General features: G+C 45.7%; 1 protein-coding gene across 11 annotated transcripts in view; it reads right to left on the minus strand.

Annotated features, from left to right (window-relative positions):
- TRAK1 (trafficking kinesin protein 1) overlaps window positions 1-25030 on the minus strand; it is a 137537-nt gene that overhangs the window by 30732 nt on the left and 81775 nt on the right. For all 11 annotated transcript variants that reach the window (XM_054479771.2, XM_063661257.1, XM_054479765.2 and 8 more), the window contains 8 exons: window positions 18885-18961; window positions 11000-11116; window positions 7660-7760; window positions 6683-6791; window positions 4174-4252; window positions 2724-2854; window positions 2030-2104; window positions 994-1131 (listed from right to left, as the gene is read on the minus strand). In XM_054479771.2, coding sequence (XP_054335746.1) covers window positions 994-1131; window positions 2030-2104; window positions 2724-2854; window positions 4174-4252; window positions 6683-6791; window positions 7660-7760; window positions 11000-11116; window positions 18885-18935 — 801 coding nt within the window. In that variant the 5' untranslated portion in view covers window positions 18936-18961. The remainder of the gene's footprint in view (window positions 1-993; window positions 1132-2029; window positions 2105-2723; window positions 2855-4173; window positions 4253-6682; window positions 6792-7659; window positions 7761-10999; window positions 11117-18884; window positions 18962-25030) is intronic.

Below are 25030 nucleotides of genomic sequence, written 5' to 3' on the forward strand. Positions count from 1 at the left end.
ATTTCCACAAGAAGATTAACCTCCTGGAAAATCCCCTTCTCAATCATGTTGCCCCAAAGCACATGAAGCAAATAAGGCCAGGGCTAAAAAATTAGACTGTAGTAAAATAACATGAATAATGTGGCTGGGTGTAGTGGCTCACTCCTGTACTCCTAGCATTTTGGGAGACTGAGGTAAGAGGATCACTTGAGGCCAGGAATTCAAGACCAGGCTGGACAACAGAGCGAGACCCTATCTCTATTTTTGAAAGAAAGAAAGGAGAGAGAGTGAGAGAGAGGGAGAAAATTACCAGCCTAAGCACAGAGAGAATTCTTTTTTTCAGATAACAGATACTGAAAGTTGCCAAGAGAATGATTAATAAGCACACAAAGAATCAGCAGAACTGTAATGGCGTTTTAAAAATTCCGAAATGTACTTCCGGAATTTTGTGCAGCCAAAATAGCCACACAGTCCAATAAGGTCAAAAAAAAAAAAAAAATCAGCAACAGGTTGAGTATCACTTATCCAAAATACCTGAGGCCAGTAGTGCTTCAGATTTTGCGATATTTCCAGAATACATGCCAGCTGAAACATACCAATCTGAAAATCTGAAATCCAAAATGCTCCAATGACCATTTCCTTTGAGCATCATGTCAGTGCTCAGGAAGTTTTGGATTGTGAAGCATTCTGGATTAGAGATGCTCAACCTGTATGAGTCAGATCTTCCAAATACCTGAGGTTCCCACTAAAGCAAGTTCCTACTAAATTTATCTTTTAATGGCAGGAGTAGAAAAGACAACAGATTTAGAGGAACAGAAAATGAAGAACCAATTTGTCTTATGTAGTTAAGAAACCACCAGTCAGACTCAAGTGTCCTTGATTCAGACTCAGATCTGAACTATACAATGAGAAATGAACTGTAAACACCCAATTCCAGTGGCCAGAATGTCAGACACTGTGCTCCTATCACCAGAACCCCTCCTGTCCTCTGGCTGGGAAGAAAGCACAGCTCACCATGGGAAACAGGCCCAGCGAGTGGTAGCGCCGAGACGTGGTATTGGGCATGGTTTTGTTCCGGAGGTTCTTCAGCTCCTCCTGCGCCTCATGCAGCATCTCCATGCACTCTGCGTACTTGTCCTCCAGCTCACGCAGCTGCAGGCAAGAAAGACACAGAGGGTCAGGATCTCCTGAGCACCCAGGTGTACACACATCTGCCCATCCGAGGGCCAGAAAGACACAGCAATCTAACAGAGTCCCCAGCACGTGTGGAACCAGCTGTCCTGTGCGCCTGTGGCCAAATAACAGAATTTTCAAAGGCTTGCTTTTTCTTTGACTTGAGGCAAGCTTACAGACTCAGAAATCTTCTAAAATACCAACAATGGGCAAATGAAACAAAACCAACTTCATGCAAAAGAAAAATCAGGCTAGGAATGATGGCTTACACCTGTAATCTCAGCACTTTGGGAAGGCAAGGCAGGCGGTTTGCTTGGGCGCAGCTGAGACCAGCCCGGGCAACATGGCAAAATCTCATCTTTCCAAAAAAGACAAAAATTAGGTGGGCGTGGTAGCCCACACCTGTAGTCCCAGATACTCAGGAGGATCACCTGAGCCTGGGGAGGTCGAGTCTGCGGTGAGCCATGCTCATGCCACTGTACTCCAGCCTGGGTGACAGAATGAGACCCCATCTCAAAAAGAGAAAAAGAGAGAAAGAAAAAGAAAATCGTCACACCCATGTTTCAAGCCACACCTGTGAGATTCCTCTCCCAGAGTGCTCTGTGTTGTACTGTTTCATTTCTTTGAACATTTTTTGGGCACCTGCACATGCCAGGCTCAGCTGGTGTAGAGCCCTGCCACACGTGTCCATAACCAGTAACAGTGTCAGTGGGCACAGAATCAAGGTGCAACTGGGTTTACTCTCCCACAAATAAAAATGAAATGAAATTCAAAATAAAAACAGTAGTTGCGATGGACGTGACTAAAGCTGTCCGGGAAGGCTAATACACCTTCGCTGCAATCAGAGGCACTGAAAGAATGAGGGAGAGGTGCTCACCTCAGCCGTGAGCTGCCGCTGGGCATCCTTAGCAGCCCCCAGATGCTGGACAAGTTCTTCATTTTCCACTGCGCACTAAAGCATGGCAAAGATAGATCACTTTCTAAGATACTTAGTAAAAGTCCAACTTTTTCCCTCTTATTAACCTAATCCATTATGAACTCATCACTTTCTACAAGGACATGCTCATCTTATACTCAAATTCTGCTTTTTATATAATTTTGAAGGTAAAGTCTTTCCTATATCCACATTCATTCTCTATAGCCCACCGCCCCACCCCCATCTTCCAAAGCACTCTGAAAGCATTTTACGCCACACTAATAGCAAAGTCCATTTTGCTGCCTCTTCTTAAATCTGAAGAGGATACTGCTCTACTGCAGCACATACCTAGTGCACTGTGTAAAAACAAATACTAGACTAGATGATTCATAAGTTAAACTGCAAAAGTCCATATTTACAACATCTTTTTAATGAATTCAATATAATTTTAGGAGATAAGAGGTCACAAATAAGACTCGTCACCAATTCAGGGTAATCAGTTTTATACTACTGAGTCCACTAAGCTTTTTCTGCAAAGGGGCAACACGAACTGCTAAGATATGAAACTAAAGAGCACTATCTTCTGGAGTAAATGTCCCTTCCCCATCTCAGCATGGCCATTGTTGTATCAGCCAGATAAACAGAGAAGCCTTACAGCTTTTGCCTTTTTCTGCAAATCAACTATTTGCGATAGCAGGTGTGTGATCTCCTCTTGCTGGCGGGCAGCATCTTCCGTCTTCTTGGCCAGTTCCTCTGAGATACTAGCAATCTGGACATTCGCATCCCCTTTGACAAAGAAACAACAATCACGAGAGGAAGTCAGAACACCACACATGCAGACCCAGAGAGAAAGGTTTCTTTGTGGTTTGCACAAGAAAAATCATCCTTACTAAAAGACAGGGTAGAGTGGGGAGGGTGCAGGAAGGAACTCATAATGACCATTTTCCCACATGGCGAAGCAAAGCAGCTTCTTCAGGGCTCAATCAGTTATGAAAAAGAACCTCACCCCATTAGATAGCACTCCTGAGCTCAGTGTAGGGTCCCAAGCCCACCAACCAAGGCTGTCTCCCCAGAACAAATCAGGGAGGCTCCAGTGGTCAGATAGAAAGTGACAAAACATGAGTGCATCTAGCCAAATCCTCACATTCCACACATGAGCAACCCATATGACTAAATAGGAATCTCCTGCTGCACCCAGTTCTAAAAAGGAACTACTGACTGCACAGCGCAATTTCCTGGGAGTTTTCAACCCATATTCAGAGCCATAACTCACTTGACTAGATTTGAACATGAGGTGTGTTTCATTACTTAGTATTTTACTGAAATGCAAAATACTTAGTATTTTGACCTTTGGTCTTAACTTGTAAACTTAAAATGAAGAGGAGGAGAGAAATATTTATTTGCAAAGGTGAGAACCCTGGCTTCAACTTCCACAAATCAAATTACTGGTAGTAAGCTGTTCTTCCACATTTTCAACACAGGTTTCTATAGCTGGGCCTAACGTAGGCATTAAAAAATTCCAATATTCTGGCCAGGTGCGGTGTCTCACGCCTGTAATCCCAGCACTTTGGGAGGCCAAGGCAGGTGGATCACCTGAGGTCAGGAGTTCAAGACCAGCCTGGCCAACATGGTGAAACCTTGTCTCTACAAAAATACAAAAATTAGCCAGGCATGATGGTGGGTGCCTGTAATCCTAGCTACTCGAGAGGCTAAGCAGGCAGAATCGCTTGAACCCGGGAGGCAGAGGTTGCAGTGAGCCGAGATCGCAACCACTGTACTCTAGCCTGGGTGACAGAGTGAGACTCTGTCTCCAAAAAAAAAAAAAAGAAAAAACCAAATCCAATATTCCAGTATACCAGTATAAAGCCAAAATTAAATTTAAATATCCACCTCAGTGATTAAACTGAGATAATACATAGCTGGCAACTTAGCACTAAATAATAGAGAGGGGGTACCACACAAGGTTGGGGAGGCCTCTAGTTTTAAGAAAAATGCTGCTGAGCCGTAGGCTGGCAGGAGACTGCACTTTAGCAAGGCTGACGCAAATCTGTCTAATCATGACAGCAGATGTAAGGAAGTAAGAAGACAGCAGTGCGGGGACATACTCAGCTCCTTCACGCAGTCGTTGACCAGCTGCTGCTCCTTCTCCTCATAGGTGATGGTCTCTGTCTTCAGCTGGCTGGCCTGTAGACAAGACCCAGGTCAGAGGCCCCACATTCTCACGTGGCCTGGTGGTGCAGGCAAGGGCTGAGGCATAAAGCAAGGGATAACCGGGGTCTGGGAAGCTGCCCTCAGCATTCCCCCACCTGTCACTCATCGAACCCTCAAATACAGAAAGTCCATCTGAATTCCTAGCTTAATAATCGATGTGCACTCTCAAAGCTGAAAACCTGAAAAATGCATACCACTAGAGGGCGCTACACAAAGCAACGGGCACAGGCGCTCTACAGCTTGCTCTGTTAAAAACACCGCGAACACCACCATCCTATCATTGTATCGGTTATTTGTGACTGTCCTGGCTCATAAATATGGATGCTCTGTAACCCGCACAGTGCCTAGGACACTACCCACAGCAGGCATCCTAAGGATAACCACACAGGAATGGCTAACACTTACTTTGTGCCAGGCACTGAACATATGAGGTCTCAAGTTGGAGTTAAACCTGCTGTGTTCAAGCTTAGTAAGAACAAGGTCCAACACAAAAGCATTAAAATGCAGAGGCACAAGAGCCATCCCAGGACTCTGGACAACTTGCCCTGGCTGAAAAGGGTTGGATGATAGAGATCTGAAGGCCCAAAGAAGAAGCCCCGAGACCAGGCGCAGTGGCTCACACCTATAATCCCAGCACTTTGAGAGACCGAGATAGGAGGGCTGCTTGAGCCAAGATCACGCCACTGTACTCCAGCATGGGTGACAGAGTAAGACTCCCATGGAGGGAGGGAGGGAGGAAGGAAGGAAGGAAGGAAGGGAGGGAGGGAGGGGAGAAAGAGGGAGAGAGAAAGAGACAAAGCAAGCAAGCAAGCAAGAGCCCCAGTTAGACAGAAGTGTCTCTGAGCCCTCAGTCCTGGCCCCAGAAAATCATTACACTTCAGAAAATGGATGTGGGGTAGCAGGAATCCATAGCTGGGATCAGATTCCCTCAGCTGGCTTTGGGTGAGTTGCTGGGCACCTTACCTGGGGCAGGTGCTGGAAGAGGTAGCACTGGACTCAGAATAGGGAGCACAGGGCTGTTGCCTTGCTCAGCTACTGGCTGACAGAGGAAACCTGGGCAGACTTCTTGGTCAATCTGGGTTTACATGTCCCATCAGTGAACAAGGTGCTGGAAGAGGTGAGGTCTAACAGAACAAGACGTGCAGAAGAGCATCTTGTTCAGATGGAACATGAAGATCTTACCAAGGTGTGGGCAAGTTCAAGTTGACAGATGGTCTGCACTATTAAGGGGCTCTCAGGAACCCAGGGCCAGCCTAGGTGGGCACACAGCTCCAACCTGACACACAGGTGCCTGATAAACAGGGCCGTACTGTACCACATCATACCTTGGCTAGAGGACAGAAACTCACCACTAATTAAGACAAACAGTACTAAATTTGCACATATCGGTGTTTCTAAAGAGGGGCAGTGGGGTGAAGGCGAAAAACAAAGGGCTTAGAGTCACAGACTTGCCAATCCTAGCTTTGTCATTTACTCACTCGAATGACCTTGGGTTATCAAAACACCTAGCAGCCTGGGGCCCACCGTACCAATGAGAATCAAAGTAACCAGCTTTCAGCCCTGTTGTGAACTCTTAAAAAAAAAATAACGTGGGCAAAGTGCCTGGCACACTGCCTTGCCAATAAAACAAACTCAAAAGCATGAGTCCCCAAGTTGCCTCAGCTCAACCTTTTTGAGTTAATTGTTTAAGAAATATGGCTCTGCCAGGCGCGGTGGCTCACGCCTGTAACCCCAGCACTTTGGGAGGCCGAGGCAGGTGGATCACCTGAGGTCAAGAGTTCGAGACTAGCCTGACCAATATGGTGAAACCTCGTCTCTACTAAAAATACAAAAATTAGCTGGGCATGGTGGCATGCACCTGTAGTCCCAGATACTCAGAAGGCTGAGACAGGAGAATAGCTTGAACCCGGGAGGCGAAGGTTGCAGAGCCAAGATCGCGCCACTGCACTCCAGCCTGGGTGACATAGCGAGACTCCATCTCAAAAAAAAAAAAAGAAAAAGAAATATGGCTCTCTGTGAGCACCCATGGACTACTTCCTTGAGCATGTGATCTGTGGCAGCATGAAAACAAGGCTGGGTTTCTCCACAGGTGCTGTGGTCAGAGCTGGAGAACACCATGGGAGACCTCACTGCAGGAGTGACTGTGAAGGAGGGGACCTCCAACTCTTCCCAGTCCACACACCATGTCATTCACCAGGTTTGCCTGCCCCAGCCAGGGAGGCATGTGTTGGGCTGGAAGGCAGTGCCTGGAGCACAGAGGAGGCACATCTGCCGAGCGCCTGGTACAGCTCTTCACAGACTGCCACCTTTGAGGAGGGCACTTAACCATGGTTGTCCTTGCCAGATAAGGCGAATGGGGCCACCTCCCTTCCAGCAGGGGCAAGAGAAGGGAGGGCACATCACCTCAGATCGAAGTACAACATTCTCCTCTTCAAGGTCTTTCAGCTTCTTTTGAAGAGAATCCAAATGAAAGTAATTCTGGACTGAGGAGGACGACTCATTCCTCTTCAACCTGGGGGAGAAAGTACGCTCACAACCTAGGGAGACGCGTTTCCTCCCACCACCTGGCAAACCATGTGGAGACACAAAGAAGGGCTTGCAGGAAGGACAATGACCCACCAGACCGCTCTCCCAACCCCAGGAAGACAGCGCCCCCAGTGCACAGGCTCACCACCAATTCGGAACCCACATCTCAACCTTTATCCACAACTTGCCACATCACCTTAGAATTCAGGGGACCAACTCTGTTTAAAGCCTACACAATTTCAGGATGTCTGGGAGTTTATTTAATACTCACAATGCATTTGTAAGTACTCTGTGTTTTAACTCAATTAATGCTTATAACTCTGTGACCTAAGTTCTACTGTTATCTCCATTTTACAAATGACAAAACAAGTACAGAGGTTAAGTAACCTAGCCAACAGCATGCAGCTAGTAAGTCCCAGAGCCAAGATCTGCAACCAGCCCACTGGGCTCTAGAGTTCATGCTCCCAACATGAGGATCTGCTGACTCTCAGAGAAGACACCACGCCTTCCTGTCCCAAGGATCTGCCACAGCACCTCTGGCTCCAGAACCCTGAATTCTCTCCAACAGCAGAGCCTAACCCATTATCCATTAATGTGCCAGGGCAAATCAATCTAAATTGACAAATAAGCAATAAGACCCAGGAAAAGGAAAACTAAAAACCTGTCCATCCATATCCCGCTAAAATAGTAAAATCAATCTGTTTGAGGCACTTGGAGGTGTTTGGTCCAGAGAAGGCTGAGAGCAGCTGACCTCCATTGCTGCTGAAGGTGACCCTGTCTAGGTGACTCCAAGGACATCAACAGTGGCCAGCCTGTGCTCTGGCCTCCAGAAATACAGCCGTCTGGTGACTTACGGGGTTGAGCAAACGGATTCGGGCTCGCTCTCCTCTGCAGCACTGGTGTAGAACTGAAGCAGCTCATCCTTCATGGACAGCTCATGCCGGAGCTGAGACACCTGCACAAGCAGAGCGGGCCCATCATTTGCTTCCCAAAAGGTGATACTGTCCCCCCCCCCGACTCACATTCCAACACTTACCACTTAGTGACAATATTTTTCTTAAAATTCACCATTGAAAGTGAAAGCATTTAAACTGATTTTGTGCTATTCAAAAAAATAGGCTTTCATTTGATCTATTTAAAAGAAACACAATTACTTTTTGGTAGAAAGCTGTCTAAATTCATAATTTCTACTTTGGTACAGGGAAGAGCAGAGAGGGGACTAGAATGATGCTTGGGGGCCAGGCACGGTGGCTGGCACCTGTAATCCCAGCACTTTGGGAGGCCGAGGTGGGCGGATCACCTGAAGTCAGGAGTTCGAGACCAGCCTGATCAACATGGTGAAACTCCGTCTCTACTAAAAATACAAAATTAGCCAAGAGTGGTGGCGTGTGCCTGTAATCCCAGCTACTCGGGAGGCTGAGGCAGGAGAATCGCTTGAACACAGGAGGCAGAGGTTGTAGTGAGCCGAGATCACACCACTGCACTCCAGCCTGGGCAACAGAGCAAAACTCCATCTCAAAAAAAAAAAAAAAAAGGATGATGCTTGTGGGGATGCAACTGTTCAAGGCCTTTGGAAATAGCCAGATGACCAGCTGGGCAAATAGCCAGAAAAATTGATGTTACTAAATGAAAGAAAAGGCCATTCATTCACTTCTGCCAGAACCAAATCCCAACTCCAAATAGGGTCCTGGAGATGCCAGCTCTGCACGGGCCAATACAGGCAGCTCACCGACCCTTGCTCTCACACTTGGATGACCACACAGCCCCATTCTGTGAAGCACCCTCACAAGGCTCCTGGCCAAGCCCAGCCAGACCTCGTTCTGCGCTCAATGCTTACTAGATCGGAATTTCACATACAGGAAGAAAAGAGACAGCCATCAGGGAATCGCTACATTGACTTCTGCTGAGATGGCTTTGCAAATCACCCTGATTTGTACTTAAGGTTTTTAAATAAAGTTGTACTGTAGAAGTTTTCATTTGCCCTTTCACTCTGCAGTACTGAAGAATAGGGAACCAGTGCTATAAGAACTGCAGTTACGTTTTAACTCTTTCTTGTTTATAATTTGACTTAGGGTCTATGGTTTATTGCAACTTTTCTACAAAACAGAGTGAATTATTATGTCTTCCATGGAGAAGACAATTTTATGTGCATAAAAGTTTTAGCTTCGACACCTACACTGATAATTTAATAATATGCCAAAGGGAAACATGTTATAGCTTTCAAATTCAAAGCTTTTCCAAGGTGGAAAAAAGGCATTTCCACTCCCAGAGAGTTGGATCCTCTTTGTGCAAGGTGAGGCTTGTCCCAAGCAAGAACAGTATAGTGAAGAAGCTGATGGGTGACCATTTGTGAGTTACTGGCTGGCATGTCCCTCTGCTCAGAAGTGGCTGGGAGGGGGCCGGGCTGACCCAGCATGCTTTCCCACCAGTCACATGAGAGGGAATCCAGGTCATGACTCTGGGGGCAGGGAATGCAGGAATCACTTTATTTCTCCTAAAATACAACAGCATTCTCCCTCATCATATCTTAAAGAAAGCCCAGGATTAAAACTTTTCTTACGTAGTGGCGACTATGCTTCATCATACTAAAACTACTGTTAAACCCAGACAACAATGTACTGGGAATAGCTTTAACAAGGAAAAAGGTTGAATACATCTTAGGAACGTGAACACAGGCATCCACTCCCACTAAGAAAGTTTCTGATAGAAAATAGGGGAGAAGAGGCCAGGCGCAGGGGCTCACGCCTGTAATCCCAGCACTTTGGGAGACCAAGGCGGGTGGATTGCTTGAGCCTAGGAGTTTGAGACCAGCCTGGACAACATGGTGAAACCCTTCTCTATAAAAAACACAAAAATTAGCCAGGCATGGTGGCACGTCTGTGGTCCCAGCTACTCAGGAGGCTGAGGTGGGAGGATCGCTTGAATCCAGGAGGTCAAGGCTGCAGTGAGCTGTGATCTCACGACTGCACTCTAGCCTGAGTGACAGAGTGAGACCTTATCTCAAAAAAAAAAAAAAAGGCTGGGCACAGTGGCTCATGCCTGTAATCCCAGCACTTTGGGAGGCTGAGGTGGGCGGATGACCTGAGGTCAGGAGTTCGAGACCAACCTGGCCAACAGGGTGAAACCCCGTCTCTACCAAAAATATTGAAAAATTAGCTGGGTGTGGTGGTGGGCACCTGTAATCCCAGCTACTCAGGAGGCTGAGGCAGGACTAGCTTGAACTCAGGGGGTGGAGGTTACAGTGAGCTGGGATCGCACCACTGCACTACAGCCTGAGTGACAAGAGCGAAATTCCATCTCAAAAAAAAAAGAAAGAAAAAAGAAAAAGAAAAGAAAAGGGGAAAAGAAACAAGGAGGAGTGTTGTCACAGTTAAAATTAACTGTTAGAAGAACAGAGTGATAGAAAAGAAGCTACTAAGTAGGACCTGGCTCTAAGCTTCTTATCCTTGCCCTAGCAACCCCATCTGACTCCACAGCCACTCTCCTCTGTCCACACCATGTCCCTTCCAGAAAATCAGCATCATTCCTTCTAAACCTAGGTACCCTAAGATAAGCCAAAAAGCTCCATGCCCTTCCTCTCACCATTGATATCCATCAGCCAAGATTTATATCATGGAAATAAGAGGGTTTCTGTCATGAAAACAACAGGCTATTTTTGTCTTGTTTTGTTTTACACACACAAAATTATACTACAATGATGAATGTGAGTCGCCACTTTCCTCTGTGTACACGACCTGGCCTCCTAACAGGGCTCCTTCTCCAGCTGCCCACGCCCAGCCTGACTCAGGAACCCCTGCTCGTTGTCGTGTTAGCCTGGGTGCCCTTCTGCCAAGCATGGAGCATCTTGATCAGCCTGCATGGTTAGAGTCTAGACTCTCCGAGGACAAGGACTGTGGCTCACCGAACGTGGTACACAGATGTACGACTGAGTGAGTACCGTGTCCACCCTGAGCTATCCCATCTACATGGCCTGAGGAAAGAAAGGAGACACAAGCAGCAGCAGGAGCTGCAGGAAGGTGGCTTTTAGTCCCCAGGTGAAAGTTTCAGAACAGACAGTTCTGGGCTCAGGCCGCGGTCGTGCCCTCGGGAGCGTCCTTCCAACTAGGACCCCATTCTGTCATCTCCTTCAGCCATGCCCATGGCTCCCAGGCCTGTGGCGGGGCCCCCTGGAAGCCTCGGCCTCCAGTGTCTTACCTCCTCCCTGATGTGTTCCACCTGCTCCTCCAGCAGCTCGTTCCTCTCGGTTAGGGTCTTGTTCTTCTTCAACAACGACTGGCCGATGCGAGCAGCCAATTCTAAATCCCGCTCTTTCTACGCAAGGAAAGAGGGAGAACAGGGATTCAAAAGACCTGTGTTTCCTGAAGGAGTCAATGGTGCTCAGTGTCAAATGAGGAAAACATGAGCATCTAGAAATAACAAACGAATTAATAATTCACCATCTGTGTTGGCATTTGATGCCTGTTAAAACAGGCATAACCTCTGCCCACATAGTGTGTGAGAGCTACACGGACATCACGCAAGGAAAGGGAAGCCTGAAAATGTAATGAAAACAAATCTTTGTTCCTACAGGAAAGAAAAAAATGCTTCTAAAAACAATTATTCGCAACTGCTTTTGATATTTGTGCAATCACTTGATAACCTGTCTCTCCACCTGAGGGTTGGGCTATTGTATTGCCAGGGGCTGGCAGAGGGAAACAGTGGCTATGTGTTAAGTGAATGAATGAATAAATATAGAAATTCTAAAATGCTCTTACAATGAAGCCAAGAGCTGACACAGGGAGGCAGCCTCTTTAGCACACATTAGGCTGGAATGCATTGAATTCCTTATTTTTGCCTCATGTGAAACAAAAATGTTTAAAGTTACTCTCAAAAACAATTACATGCTTTTTTGTTTTTTTACTTAGAAAAGGCTACTTAGGTTTCATTTAAGAAAAAAACAACTTTCAAAATGGAGACGTTATGCATAAAATTGCCATACTTCAGAGACAAAAACACTCTTAAGGGCACAGAATTTTCTGTTCGCTGAGCTGATGGCATCAATTAGGCAGAGCAAGTACACAGAAGAAAATCTGGAGTGGCATATAAAGGCAGGGAAGCCTCTGTGGGAAGAAAGACGTCCCCTGATAGTGGACAGACGCCATCAGCAAATGCAGACTTAGCAAGTTGCTACCAGTCAGATTCAACTTGGGTTTTGGCAAGGGGAGGAGAAGTCAGAAAAATTAAATCACTTTAGAAGTCTGTGCTAATTACTCTGTTCATCTGGTTTGAAAGAAAGAAAGGAAACATGTCGTTTGGGGTAGGAAAAATGCTAGGGAGGAGTCCTAGGTTCTGGTCCAACACCTGCTATTAACTACCCACACGGTCCCAGGCAAACGGCTTTTGCTTCACAGGGATAAAGTACACTGCAGATTGATTCTTTTTTTTTTTTTTTTTTTTTTTTTTGTTTGAGACAGAGTCTCACTCTGTCGCCCAGGCTGGAGTACAGTAGCACAATCTCGGCTCACTGCAACCTCCGCCTCTCAGGTTCAAGCAATTCTTCTGCCTCAGCCCCTTGAGTAGCTGGGATTACAGGCATGTGCCACCACACCCAGCTAATTTTTGTATTTTTAGTAGAGGCAGGGTTTCACCACGTTGGCCAGACTGGTCTCAAACTCCTGACCTCAGGTGATTCGCCCTCCTCGGCCTCCCAAAATGCTGGGATTACAGGTGTGAGCCACTGCGCCCGGCCAACAGATTCATTTTTCAGGCCACAGGTTTCAAACTCATTAGTGGGTTAAGAAACCATTTTAGTAACAGCAACCGACATTTTGTTTTAACTTAAATACAATGGCACAGAACTGAAAACACCAAAGTGCATTATATGTAATAAGAATATTATTTCATGTTTAAACTGTTGTTTGTCACATATTTACCTATGTGAGTACTGGGTCACAACCTAAGCTGCGTTTCTTACAGCAGGTACTGGTCACAAATTGAACTGCTCCAGGTGAACTATCCTACTGTAAACTGGGAGAGTATGGGTTCTCTATTTGAACATGGGTTCCCTCAACTGTTAAATGAAGGTAAAGGGGCAGGCTAGCTGAGATATTCTAGAAAAACTCTTCTAGCTTTATGATTCACTGAGTTTTAGAATAAAGAGAATAATCAGCTTTTTTTCTAACATCTTAGATAGCCACCCAATTATTCCATGCAATAGCAGACATCTCCCTTTGCTAACCACAGGAACTTTACTGCAGTATAAACGCAGCACTTGAGGTCAAGTACAGTTTGAGAAGACTGGATTCAACAGCACTTTGGCTCCCTCTTGCAGGATGATGGTCTCTCTCCTCCAGGCCTTCCACAGTCCCCAAACTGGCAATGCTGTCACCACAGTCCCAGAAGCCAGCCAGGTATCACAGTATCAAAAATGAGTTGTAAAAAGGCCAGGCACAGTGGCTCTCACCCGTAATCCCAGCACTTTGGGATCACTTGAGGTCAGGAGTTTGAGACCAGCCTGGCCAACATGGCAAAACCTCATCTCTGCTAAAAATACAAAAATTGGCTGGGTGTGGCAGCGGGAGCCAGTAATCCCAGCGACTCGGGAGGCTGAGGCAGGAGAATCGCTTGAACCCAGGAGGCACGGCTCACTCACCCCACTGTACTACAGCCTGAGTGTCTGAGCGAGACTCTGTCTCAAAAAAAGAAAAAAAAAAGAGTTGCAAATTCCCCAACTCATTCCCACAATTTGTGCCTCCCCATCATGACTTTGCCTTTCTGGGAACACAGTACATGTGGAGACGGCCCTCTCACGGGACAAAGGGGACACGGTGAATCTGCCCAATCAACAGAGATGCTCATCTCTGCACATTTATCCACACTGATCAGTGTCTACCAAGAAGTTCCCTTGGCGGGGTGCAGTGGCTCATGCCTGTAATCCCAGCACTTTGGAAGGCCAAGGCAGGAGGATCTCCTGAGCACAGGAGTTCAAGACCAGCCTGGGCAACATAGGAGACCCCATCTCAAAACACAAAATTGAAAAAAAAAAAGGTACCTTATTTCATGGCCCTTTGTCATTTCTCAGACTCAACAGCTGTGCTTATTAGGTACCTAGAGGAAAGGATTCAAAGAACTGTGTGAGGGAGACTGCACAGAATTAAAGTCTCCAGGGGCTGACTCAAAATTAGCACCTAGTCCAAGTGGTTTCAGCTGGATTTGGTTAAAACTGCAATACCAATGTTCACTTGTCTTTGGAAGTATAGTCTCCAAAAATCTAACTCAGGTCTACCAAATGTCTCTACTAGAACTAGTTCTCAGACTGAACACTCAGCAGGTACTTCATCAGTGCTCCTCAGCTCACTACCTGACTACCTGTTCTGCATTGCCTTCATGCATCCAGGCTGCCAAGTTCCAACAAGCACTGATATTTTTCATGCCTTAGCCACATTTTTTGTTTGTTTTTGATATGGAGTCTCGATCTGTCACCCAGGCTGGAGTGCAGTGGCATGATCTCAGCTCACTGCAACCTCCGCTACCTAGGTTCTAGTGATTCTCCTGCCTCAGCCTCCCAAGTAGCTGGGACTACAGGCACATGCCACCTCGCCCAACTAATTTTTGTATTTTTGGTAGAAATGGCGTTTCACCATGTAGGCCAGGCTAGTATCGGACTCCTGACCTCAAGTAATCTGCCCACCTCAGCCTCCCAAAGTGCTGGGATTACAGGCGTGAGCCACTGCGCCCGGCCTTTAGCCGCATTTTGTGCGCACATTTCAATGCAAACAAATCAAGCACACAGCATAATAATGAAGATGGCTCAGGCATGGCAAGGGACTGCCAGAGCACCTGAAGGATGCGGAAGGCTTCCAGCACACAAACGGCCAGAAACCAACAGGAATTGGGAGACAGGAAGGGGAAGAGAAACAAGTAGAGCAGTGAGCTCAACAATGAAGTCCTTTGTCCTACCTGTCACACCTCAAACCCTGCACCTAAGGGCTGCCTCGCCTCTTCTTGCCCCACTAAGGACAAACACTTCCCTGGTCTATACCAGAAATGTAATCTTTAGAGTAATTTTAAAGAAAACTCTCTGCCAGAAGAAAAAGCAAGAAGTCACAGCAAATGTGTATAAAAATATAGTTAGAATAAGATCTAGTATCTGATAGCACAATAGGGTGGTTACAATTAACAATAATTTATTGCACATTGAAAAATACCTACAAGTATAATTGGAATGTTTGTAACACAAAGGAATGATATATGCTGGAAGTGATGATATCCCTTTCTTTCTCCATCCTCCACTTTTTTTTTTTTTTTTTTTTTTTTTGAGACAGGTCGCACTCTATCACCTAGGCTGGAGTGCAGTGGCGCAATTACAGCTCACCATAGCCTCAAACTCCTGGGCTCAAGCAACCCTCCCACTTCACTTTCTGAGTAGCTAGGACCCACAGGCATGCACCACCATGCCTATCTAATTTTTAGAATGCACGTTTGGGCAAAGTTTGCCTCTTCCTCAGTTACAGCGTCTAACTTTTTGTGGAGACAGGGTCTCACTATGCTACCCAGGCTGGTCTCAAACTTCTGGCTTCAAGCAATCCTCCCACCTCAGCCTCCCAAAGTGTCTAGATTACAGGTGTGAGACACGTTGCTCAGCCTGATATCCTATTTACCCTGATGTGATTATTATGCAGCATATGCCTTTATCAAAGTATCTCATGTACCCCATAAATACATATACCTATTATGTACTCAAAAAATTGAAAATAAAAAGTTACATTAAAAATATTTATAGATAAAATGAAAATTTAAACAGAAACGTTATTGTAGTGTCTCTAGTTTTTTCTCTTTAATTTTACTGAGGCAACAAGCTGGTTGGGTTTTTCTTTGAGAATTACAAGAATGAAAAAAAACCTCCCATTTCTCTAGCCAAAATATGATTAACGTTTACTTCTAAAAACAAGAAAACAGGTTGGGTGTGGCAGCTTATGTCTGTAATCCCAACACTTTGGGAGCCCAAGGTGGGAGAATCAGGAGTTTGAGAAGGCCAGGAGTTTAAGACCAGCCTGGGCAACATAGTGAGACCCCATCCCTACCAAAAGAAAAGGATAAAAACCAGAAAACAGATAGAAGATGGCCACTGGATTAAACTACAATGAGAAAAAGAGACCACAAACAAGTAATTTAGGCCCTTGGAAATAAGCTATTAAAAGAACTAGTTCCTTTATTCCCCCATGAAATGAGGCAAGGTAGAGCTCACTCTAACTGCCTGCTCCCTCTCCTCACTATGCTTTAAAAGCATAGACTTAAAAAAGACTGTAACTTGAGTCTCAGCCCCTTTTTACCAATGAACTCTTGCACTAACTGACACACCCACTAGAAATTCCAAACAGCCTGCCGCCTACACTTAGCAACTGACTCATCTCATTCACCAATTTCAGAATAAAAAGCATGACTAAGGGGCCAGTGGAATCACCCTCTGTAACTGAGGAGGAGGCAAGCTCGGCCCAAAGGTGCATTCCAGACAGCAGCAAGCCCAGGTGAGCCACAGCATCCTCTTCCCCTTAAAACCAGAAGCAAACTCTCCACACTGGTGGAAGGCTGTGTTTTGGGATCCTGTGCAAATCCCCCACTTGCCTGCCTGTGGCAGGCATGCAAACTATAGCACGAGAACAGAAGAAACAGAGCCAAAGCCCAGGAAAAGCACGGCACAGTGCAACAGCCACATGACTGGGACAGTTAGACTTTAACCAGGACACCCTCCTAGTTCCAAGGAAAGGCAGTAACTCAGGCATGAATCTTATCAGGACAGGAACAGAATGGCATTAGACATGGAACACATAGACACAAACAGACGCTGTTGCCATGAAGACCCTTTAAAAATAAAACAGGCTGGGTGCGGTGGCTCATGCCTATAATCCCAGCACTTTGGGAGGCCAAGGTGAGAGAATTTTTTAATTTAAAAATGTGAGAGATTCAAATAAACAGTGGCTGTAGTTTGCTTCTAATTTTGTTTTGTTTTATTTTTTGAGACAGAGTCTCGCTCTGGTGCCCAGGTGGAGTGTAGTGGCATGATCTCAGTGCACTGCAATCTCCACCTCCAGAGCTCAAGCGATCCCACCTCAGCCTCCCAAGTAGCTGGGATTACAGGCACAGGCCACCATCCCTGGCTAATTTTTGTATTTTTTGTAGACACAGGGTTTGGCCATGTTGGCAAGGCTGGTCTCAAACTCCTGTGCTCAAGTGATCCACCTGTCTTGGCCTCCCAAAGTGCTGGGATTTACAGGCATAAGACACTGCACCAGGCCAGAAGCACTGTTTGAGCCTCAAAGTTTAAGATCAGCCTGGGCAATATAAGGAGATCCCACCCCTACAAAAAATAAAAAATAAATTGTTCATCCAACTGGATGAACAAAACAAACAGGACTGTGGGGTGACTCCTATGCCTGGGGCTCAGCAAGGGTACAGACTACCTGGGGATGGGGTTGGGGCCAGCTTCAAAGGTCTCCAGCAGCCCCTGCAGCACAAGACTGAGAAGCAGGAAAGCACCAACGCAGTTAAATGCCATAGAGGGCCAAGGGTGGGAGAGCAGGAGCCATGTTCCCAGTGACAATGAAGGTTCAGGACAGTGAAGAGGAGGGCTCAGGACCGTGAGCAATGGGTGGCCTTGACTACACAGCGAGGAGCTTTAGAGAAAGGGTAAGGGGGTCACAGAGGGCATGGACAGTGGCAGCTGCAAGGAAGAGTAAAGCAGAGAGAAGCTACAATCTCACTGCTGAGGCCCCAGGAGCTTGAGTGGTGGCCCTGGAATAAAAATAAAGGTACAGATTTAGGACCCCTCTCAGAAGACTCAATGACCTGAACAGGAGGTGATGAGCGGGCGCCGGAAGCACTTTGTAAGATCTGGAGAGCACTGTTGGGGGAAACGGATGCAGCAGAAAGGGGTCAGCGATTAACCATTTTCAAAAGTCGGTGGTGCCAACCAGGGCAGCCTGCCACGTGGCTAACACCAAAGACAGCCGCAACTGGAGTGACACCCGAAGGCTGAAGGTCGGTGCCCCAAAATACCGCCCTTGACACCCTGTCACATAGCCAAAAACCCTGACATCACTTCTGGGGAGCTGATGAGTTTGTGACTTCCCCGCCTCAGAGGATCAAACAGGAGTGGATGGCAGGACAAGGAAGAGAATGCTGGATGTGCAGCAGTAGAGACACGGGAAGAGAGACACACAAAAACGGTGAAAGAATACGACACACTCCAAAAAAACCTCTGGGAAACGAGTCTGGCCCAGTTTCTGTCTGAGCTTCAACCTTGACTTCCCACTGGCTGAAAACAATAACAATGATTTCTGTGTCCTTCACAAAATAGTCACACGCCCCAAAATCATTCCAGATTCCAGAGCAGAAGCAAGGGTCTAGAAGGCAGCACCTGTCCATTTAAGGCCTGATTCAGTGAAGGCAGCAGTGTATTAATGATGGAGACTTACTCAACAAATACTAAGAATCTACCATGTTCTGGCCTGTTCCAGGCATGCAGATACACATCTTATACTCATCTGTTTCTAGAGATCTTCATAATACTTAATTCTCAATTGCAACAGAATACTGAGAAGAAATTCAGAAAACTACAGTCTCTAAAATACAGGCAGCTCACCTAATCTTAAGCAACTTTCTTAAATTTTTCTTGCCATGCTTATTTTGCTTATTTCCATGCTGACACTGCATAATATTCCACTAGCCTAAGTAAAAACTTAAATACATTAGGAAGACACAGATGACGATATATTTTTCTGACATTTTTTGGATGCACTTAAAATATATCATTAGTCAATGTTTCAGGATTTTTTACACTTACAACTGAATATTCTACCAAGTATTTAGACACACCACATTTGGTGCCATTAATATATTCCCTTAAAATATCTGCACAAAATTACAGCTATAAAGGCCTACATAGCTACTAGTTCAAAAAGTAAAGCCATTAAATTATATCTCGAAAGAGACCAATTTCCAAGATTCCTCACTGAAACAGGCGATAAGGCATGCTTTAATCAGTATCCATGAAAACCAGTCAATTATAAACAACTCTTTTGCCTTCCCCTGGAGCACTTACCTCCTCAAGAAGCCGAGTGACAGCATCTATGTCATTATATGTCTTAGTCATCTGGCCAACTCTTTCAGCACATAAAACTGTAGGAAATAAAAATGACAATGAGACTACCAGTGTCACAAACCTGCCAAACAAATGACTCATCTAAAAAAGCGCCCCTAATGTTGTGCCTGCACATTAGACACAGAGGGTCACTGGCTCTGCTGGGTTCAACCCACAATGTACTCACCACCACCAGACTTCATTTCCCAGTTCCAGCGACTGGAGGATGAGTCTGGGGGCAGGGGGACTTGTAACCCCTGTGAAACTTTGACACTGTGTGTCTGTGTGTGTGAGCATGTGCTGAGGGTGAAGCAATGGAGTGGAAGGGGGTCTGGCCTCACAGATATTCAGCAAACTGAAGTAGGTGGGGTGGGGGCCAGCAGCACAGTCACCCATGTGTGAATGATCAGAAAGGCCTGTAGGATTTAGACTCCACTAACCATACAGACCCAACCATATGAACAGACTGGGATCCTCCAGAAAGCAACTGTTGGCGTAATTACTAAACAATAGCCTTAAACTGATAATTTCATAATGGCATAGCCCCCTCCTCCTCAAGTGGCCTACATTCTAAGGTTATGCAACCAGCTCCATACCATGAAAACTAGGTTATTTTTTAAATATACATTAAAAAGACTACTATGATTGCACACACACACATACACACACAGAGAATAATATTTCATTACATGTACAATTTACTGTGGTCATACAAGGCTGCACACAAGCACTTTAGGACTATGGGTCTCTGTTCTCCTTCCGTTGGAGAAATGGGTTGTGAAACAAAAGAAGGCTTTTGTCTGCTAAAGATACATCAGGGTTGTTTTATTTTAAATCAATGACAAGGAACTGATTCGCAGCTCAACAAACACCAAGAAGGTAGCAGAAGTTTTATTCTATGGGGGGAGGAGTGAATATAAATGGATTTATGGCTGGCCAACGTGCAAAATTTTTTGAAACCTGTCACTTTGGGACTAAATAAATAACTTCTTAGTAATGCTTTGTAACTAAGACTTCAGTGAATAATTCTGTTAAGAGTCAAAGCTTTCCTAATGACCCACATTCAGTAACAGCCCATGTGACGCATTTGGGAATTGAAGCGTATTACTAAGTCAAACTCAGTAGCATTACAAATGGCAAACAGCAACTGAAATTCAATAGGTCTCTGAATATTTTATTAAATGCAAGTAGAGATCATCCTAGTAAATTAGCTCAGAGAAATCGAATCTGTTGGAATGATTTTCTAGCTTAGGGAGGAGACGTGAAATCTGGTTCTAAATCTGAAACCCTACCAAGACAGCGCCACCAGAGCCAGCAGACAAGACCCCTCCACCCAACACTTTCACAAGATCCCTCCTGTCCAAGCGGGGGGGAATATGTTGCCTCAGACAGAGCTGCCAGGGAGGGAGAAGCAAGGGAGATTTATAAGGGTAGCTTTAAGCCAGGATCTAATCTGATGTAGATGAAGTCCAGCTCAAATTGCTCTAGATAGTCCATCAGCTCGAGGTCACACAAGTGCTTAAGTGAAGACTCCTATGCTACCAACCCGAGTTAGTTTTCTTCACGCACAGCTGTGATGGTCTGCAGGAATGCAGATAAAAACTCTGGGGCCCCCCAGCCAGCACGCCAAAGCATCTGCAGCACCCCCTTTATACACCAGGTAACAGACCACAGCAACTAAGTGGCCTCTGTGTTTAAATTTGTGTTGTCACTTGAGGGCCTGCTTACCCCTACTCACCGGCGCCCACTCTCCTCAAAAAACTGAGTCCTCTGCCTTCCTGGAGAAAAAAAAAACTGGGCTACATTTTAACTAACCTGGCTCTATTCTCTGTACAAGAAGATTCAGAGCTGCTATTTTTCTAACACTATATTATTTAGAGATAACACTCAAATTTTTAAGGCTAAGTTTTTGAATTAAGGTAACTGTAATAATTCAGATAGTCAGTCGTGTGTAGATAACCACAAGCAGACAGAAGAAATAACACAGAGGGGGCCAAATGTGGTGGCTAATGCCTGTTATCCCAGCACTTTGCGAGGCCGAGGCAGATGGATCACTTGAGGTTAGAAATTCGAGACTAGCCTGGCCAACATGGCGAAACCCTGTCTCCATTAAAAAAAAAAAAAAAATACACACACACACACACACACACACAAATTAACCAGGTGTGGTGGCACACACCTGTAGTCCCAGCTGCTCAAGAGGCTGAGGCAGGAGAATCGCTTGAACCCAGGAGACAGAAGTCGTGCCACTGCACTCCAGCCTGGGCAGCAGAGCAAGACTCCATCTCAAAAAAAAAGAAGAAATAATACAGAGGGATCCTGTATACCCTTTATCCAGTTCCCCCAATGGTAACATTCTGCAAGATCATAATATCCCAACCAGGATATCAGCACTGATACAATCCATAACTTTTCCTCAGAGTTCCCGTTTTACTTGCACTTATTTGTGTGCACATGTGTGTATTAAGCTCTATGTAATTTTATTACCTGTGTTGGTTCATGTATCTACCACTTACAAGGACCCCTTGTGTTGCTCTTTTATAAAGCTTTAAAATATTTTAAAAATTGAACCCAATAAAATGCACACCTGTCTCTACTAAAAACACAAAAATTAGCCAGCCGTGGTGGCAGACGCCTGTAATCCTAACTCAGGAGGCTGAGGCAGGAGAATTGCTTGGACCCGGGAGGTGGAGGTTGCAGTGAGCTGGCCTTTACTAAGCACAGTGACCATGGCCAGGCACCATTCATAGCCATCTATATGGATTATTTTATGTAATCTTCAGAGCAATACCACAAGGGGTAAGCACTTACATTAACACCATTTTACAACAGAAAACTAAGGCCCAGAGAGGCTGAATAACTCACCCAATGTCACACAGCTAGCAGGTGGCAAATGTCAAAATAACAGACTCTCAGTAGAGGTAGTAGCTAACACTGATGGTGCCCCTATTATGTCAAGGGATTTAACATGCTTTCTCAATTAATCTTTACAACAACCCTGCAGGGTAGTTGCGATGACTACTCCACAGATAAGAAAACTGAGTCTCTGAGACATTAAGAATCTGGATGTTAAGAACCCAACTAAGGTCACAAAGAATGAGGCTGCACTGCAGGGACTGCACCGAGGTCAGTCTGGCTCCTGGACTAAAATGGAAGACCATAAAGGACACGAGAGCAAGGCACAAACCATCGATGTGTAGGAAATGTGTAAACAGAGCGAGCAGCATTTGGGCCTAGGGGAAAGAAAGAACCTGACCTTGGGTTCGGAGGCTTAGGTTTTCTCAGGAGACTCTATCCAAGCCAAGGGGCTCTGAGCAGCCACCAACTTAACTTCTATGTTTTAGATTTCCTGTTCCAAGAAATAAGGAAGCAGGAGTGAGACCAATGAAGGTGAAAAAATAATAAACCATGCCTTCAGACAGCATAACCACAGGTTATGCTTTTCAAATACCAACTTCCTAGGCACTAAATCTCAATCAACCGTGGTTAAGTTTCTCTCTCTATAAAATGTATTTCAAAGAGAAGTTCCATTTCTGACCCAAGGAGTGCTACCAAATAAATCCACTTCCACCCAAAAGATGTTTCAAAAAAGAAAGGAAAGAAAAGTAAAATAAAGAAGCCACCATAAACCTCTACAATAATTTTTTTTCTTTTCTTTGAGACAGAGTCTCGCTCTGTCGCCCAGGCTGGAGTACAATGGCGCAATCTTAGCTCACTGCAACCTCCGCCTCCCTGGTTCAAGCGATTCTCCCACCTCAGCCTCCCGAGTAGCTGGGATTACAGGTGCCTGCCACTATGCCCAGCTAATTAGTGTATTTTTAGTAGAGATGGGGTTTCACCAGGTTGGCCAGGCTGGTCTCGAACTCCTGATCTCAGGTGATCCACTTGCCTCGGCCTCCCAAAGTGCTGGCATTACAGGCACGAGCCACCGTGCTCGGTCTCTATGATAATTTAATATAAGAAAATTATGGTCCACCTCCTAGAAAAAGGAGTTAAATGCAACTTGCTGCCTACCCATCATAGTAAAATACACATGCCTCATCTCTGACTAACACCAAACAACCATTACCACGCACCAAGCTCTGCACTGAACAAGGCAGGACACCTGCCCTCCTGGGGCACACAGAAAACAGGGCAGCCTGGGGGATGGGGCTCAGGGGGTTCAAAGCCTGACAAGTTGCTTTAAGAAGTGTGGAATTAAATGGAAAGCCACTAAAGAGTTTTTGAAGGGGAGTTATGCAATGAGGTTTATATTTCAGAAGCATTTTGGCTCCAGTGTGCAGCAATGGGGGAGCGGGTACAAGGCAATTTAGATTGACAAGCATCGAGGCTGTTGGATTAATGCAAGGAAATTGTAGGTGGCAAGAAGTGGGCTCTTACCCTGAGATTTAAGAACTAAAACCGAGTGGGAGGTAAATCAAAAAGCATTGGATCAGGGCTTCTCACTGGGACAACAAGGACAAGAGTGATGTCCCCTTTGGAGATGGGAATGAGATGGAAAGTCAGAGGCAACATGCGGTGCCCCCAAGAAACCACTGGCACTGGGACAGTAGTTGATGTCACTGTGTAATAATGTGCCAGGAAGAGGGCTGCCCACAACCCACAGTGGCAGGAGGTCTGCCTGACAGAAACACCCTCCTAGGAGGTGGAGGAGGAAGATTTTTGGTTTGGGAGAATCCACTTTGAGATAAGAGGAGAATCAAGTCCTTCTTCTTGGGATGGCAGGTAAAGTAAGGAATTATGAAGCCAAATTCAAACGAGGAGCCCTGGGCTGGCTGATCAGAGGGAGGGAGACATATGATTGGGCTGTCACAGCTAATAGGGACGGAGAGAGGGGATGGAGGTGAGGTGAGCTCCATGGAGTGCCTTAGTCTGAAAACCAGTAAAGCAGCCTTTATGCTAAATTAAACCATGCTCAAAACGATTTGAAGAATAAATGTTGGCACTCATCTTCCAGCACCCAGGAGATGCCAGCCAAAAAACCCCAAACATACGGTGTGCAAGCCCAGAAGAGAACAGAAACATGTCCCTGCCTGATGCCAAGGAGATCTGGCCAGTGGGAAGCTCAGGAGTGACTGGAATTGAAGACCCCGAAGAAAACCCCATGGGAAGAAAACAAAGGTGGTGTGGCATTGGGGTTTCTATCTTGACACTGTCCAGGGCTTCCAAATGAGCCGGGAGAAGTGGGAAGGAGCAGAGCTCAGGGAGTGGTGGGGCTGGAGCAAAAGAGCTAAGACCCAGGCAGAAGGCAGAACCTAGAGGCCTAACCCGAGGCGTGGGTGGGGAGAATCTCTACAGTTCCATCACAGCAACCTTCCCTCCCCAAGGGACCCTGTGTCTCTATGGTGTGTGTCAAATTAACAAGCTTGATAAAAGCTTTCTTGACATTTTGGTCTTATCAGTCTTCTTTAAGAAAATATAGTTAGAAAACCTCACTTCCCATTCATGTATTTTGGAGGAAAAGATTCTCATAACATTGTTAGAATGAATAACTCTCATCACTACTTAACCTAATCCTGGTAACATTCCTCCCATTGATGCCAGCTCTACATATCTCTGGCATGAATAAATAAATATTTTACGCACACATGTACATATGTGTGTACGTATAAAAAGAAAAACCTCCCAAACCCTCAAGAAGACACTTATAACTCAAAGACCAAGTAGCAATGAGTAGAAAAGATATTCAGGGCCAGGTGCGGTGGCTCACGCCTGTAATCCCAGCACTTTGGGAGGCCGAGGCAGGCGGATCATGAGGTCAGGAGATCAAGACCACGGTGAAATCCCGTCTCTACTAAAAATACAAAAAAAAAAATTAGCGGGGTGTGGTGGCAGGCACCTGTAGTCCCAGCTACTCGGGAGGCTGAGGCAGGAGAATGGTGTGAACCCAGGAGGCGGAGCTTACAGTGAGCCGAGATCACGCCACTGCACTCCAGCCTGGGCGACAGAGCAAGACTCTGTCTCCAAAAAAAAAAAAAAAAAGATATTCAAGACTGCCTGATATATTTGCATTTTGGGCTGTTTGCATTCTGCCTTACATATAGGTCATTTCTTTAATTAAAACAGTGTTTCCCAAAGTTTTATTAAGAAACTGAGCTCCACCCTCC

The sequence above is a fragment of the Pongo pygmaeus genome, chromosome 2 (assembly GCF_028885625.2).
Source record: "Pongo pygmaeus isolate AG05252 chromosome 2, NHGRI_mPonPyg2-v2.0_pri, whole genome shotgun sequence".
NCBI lineage: Eukaryota > Metazoa > Chordata > Mammalia > Primates > Hominidae > Pongo > Pongo pygmaeus.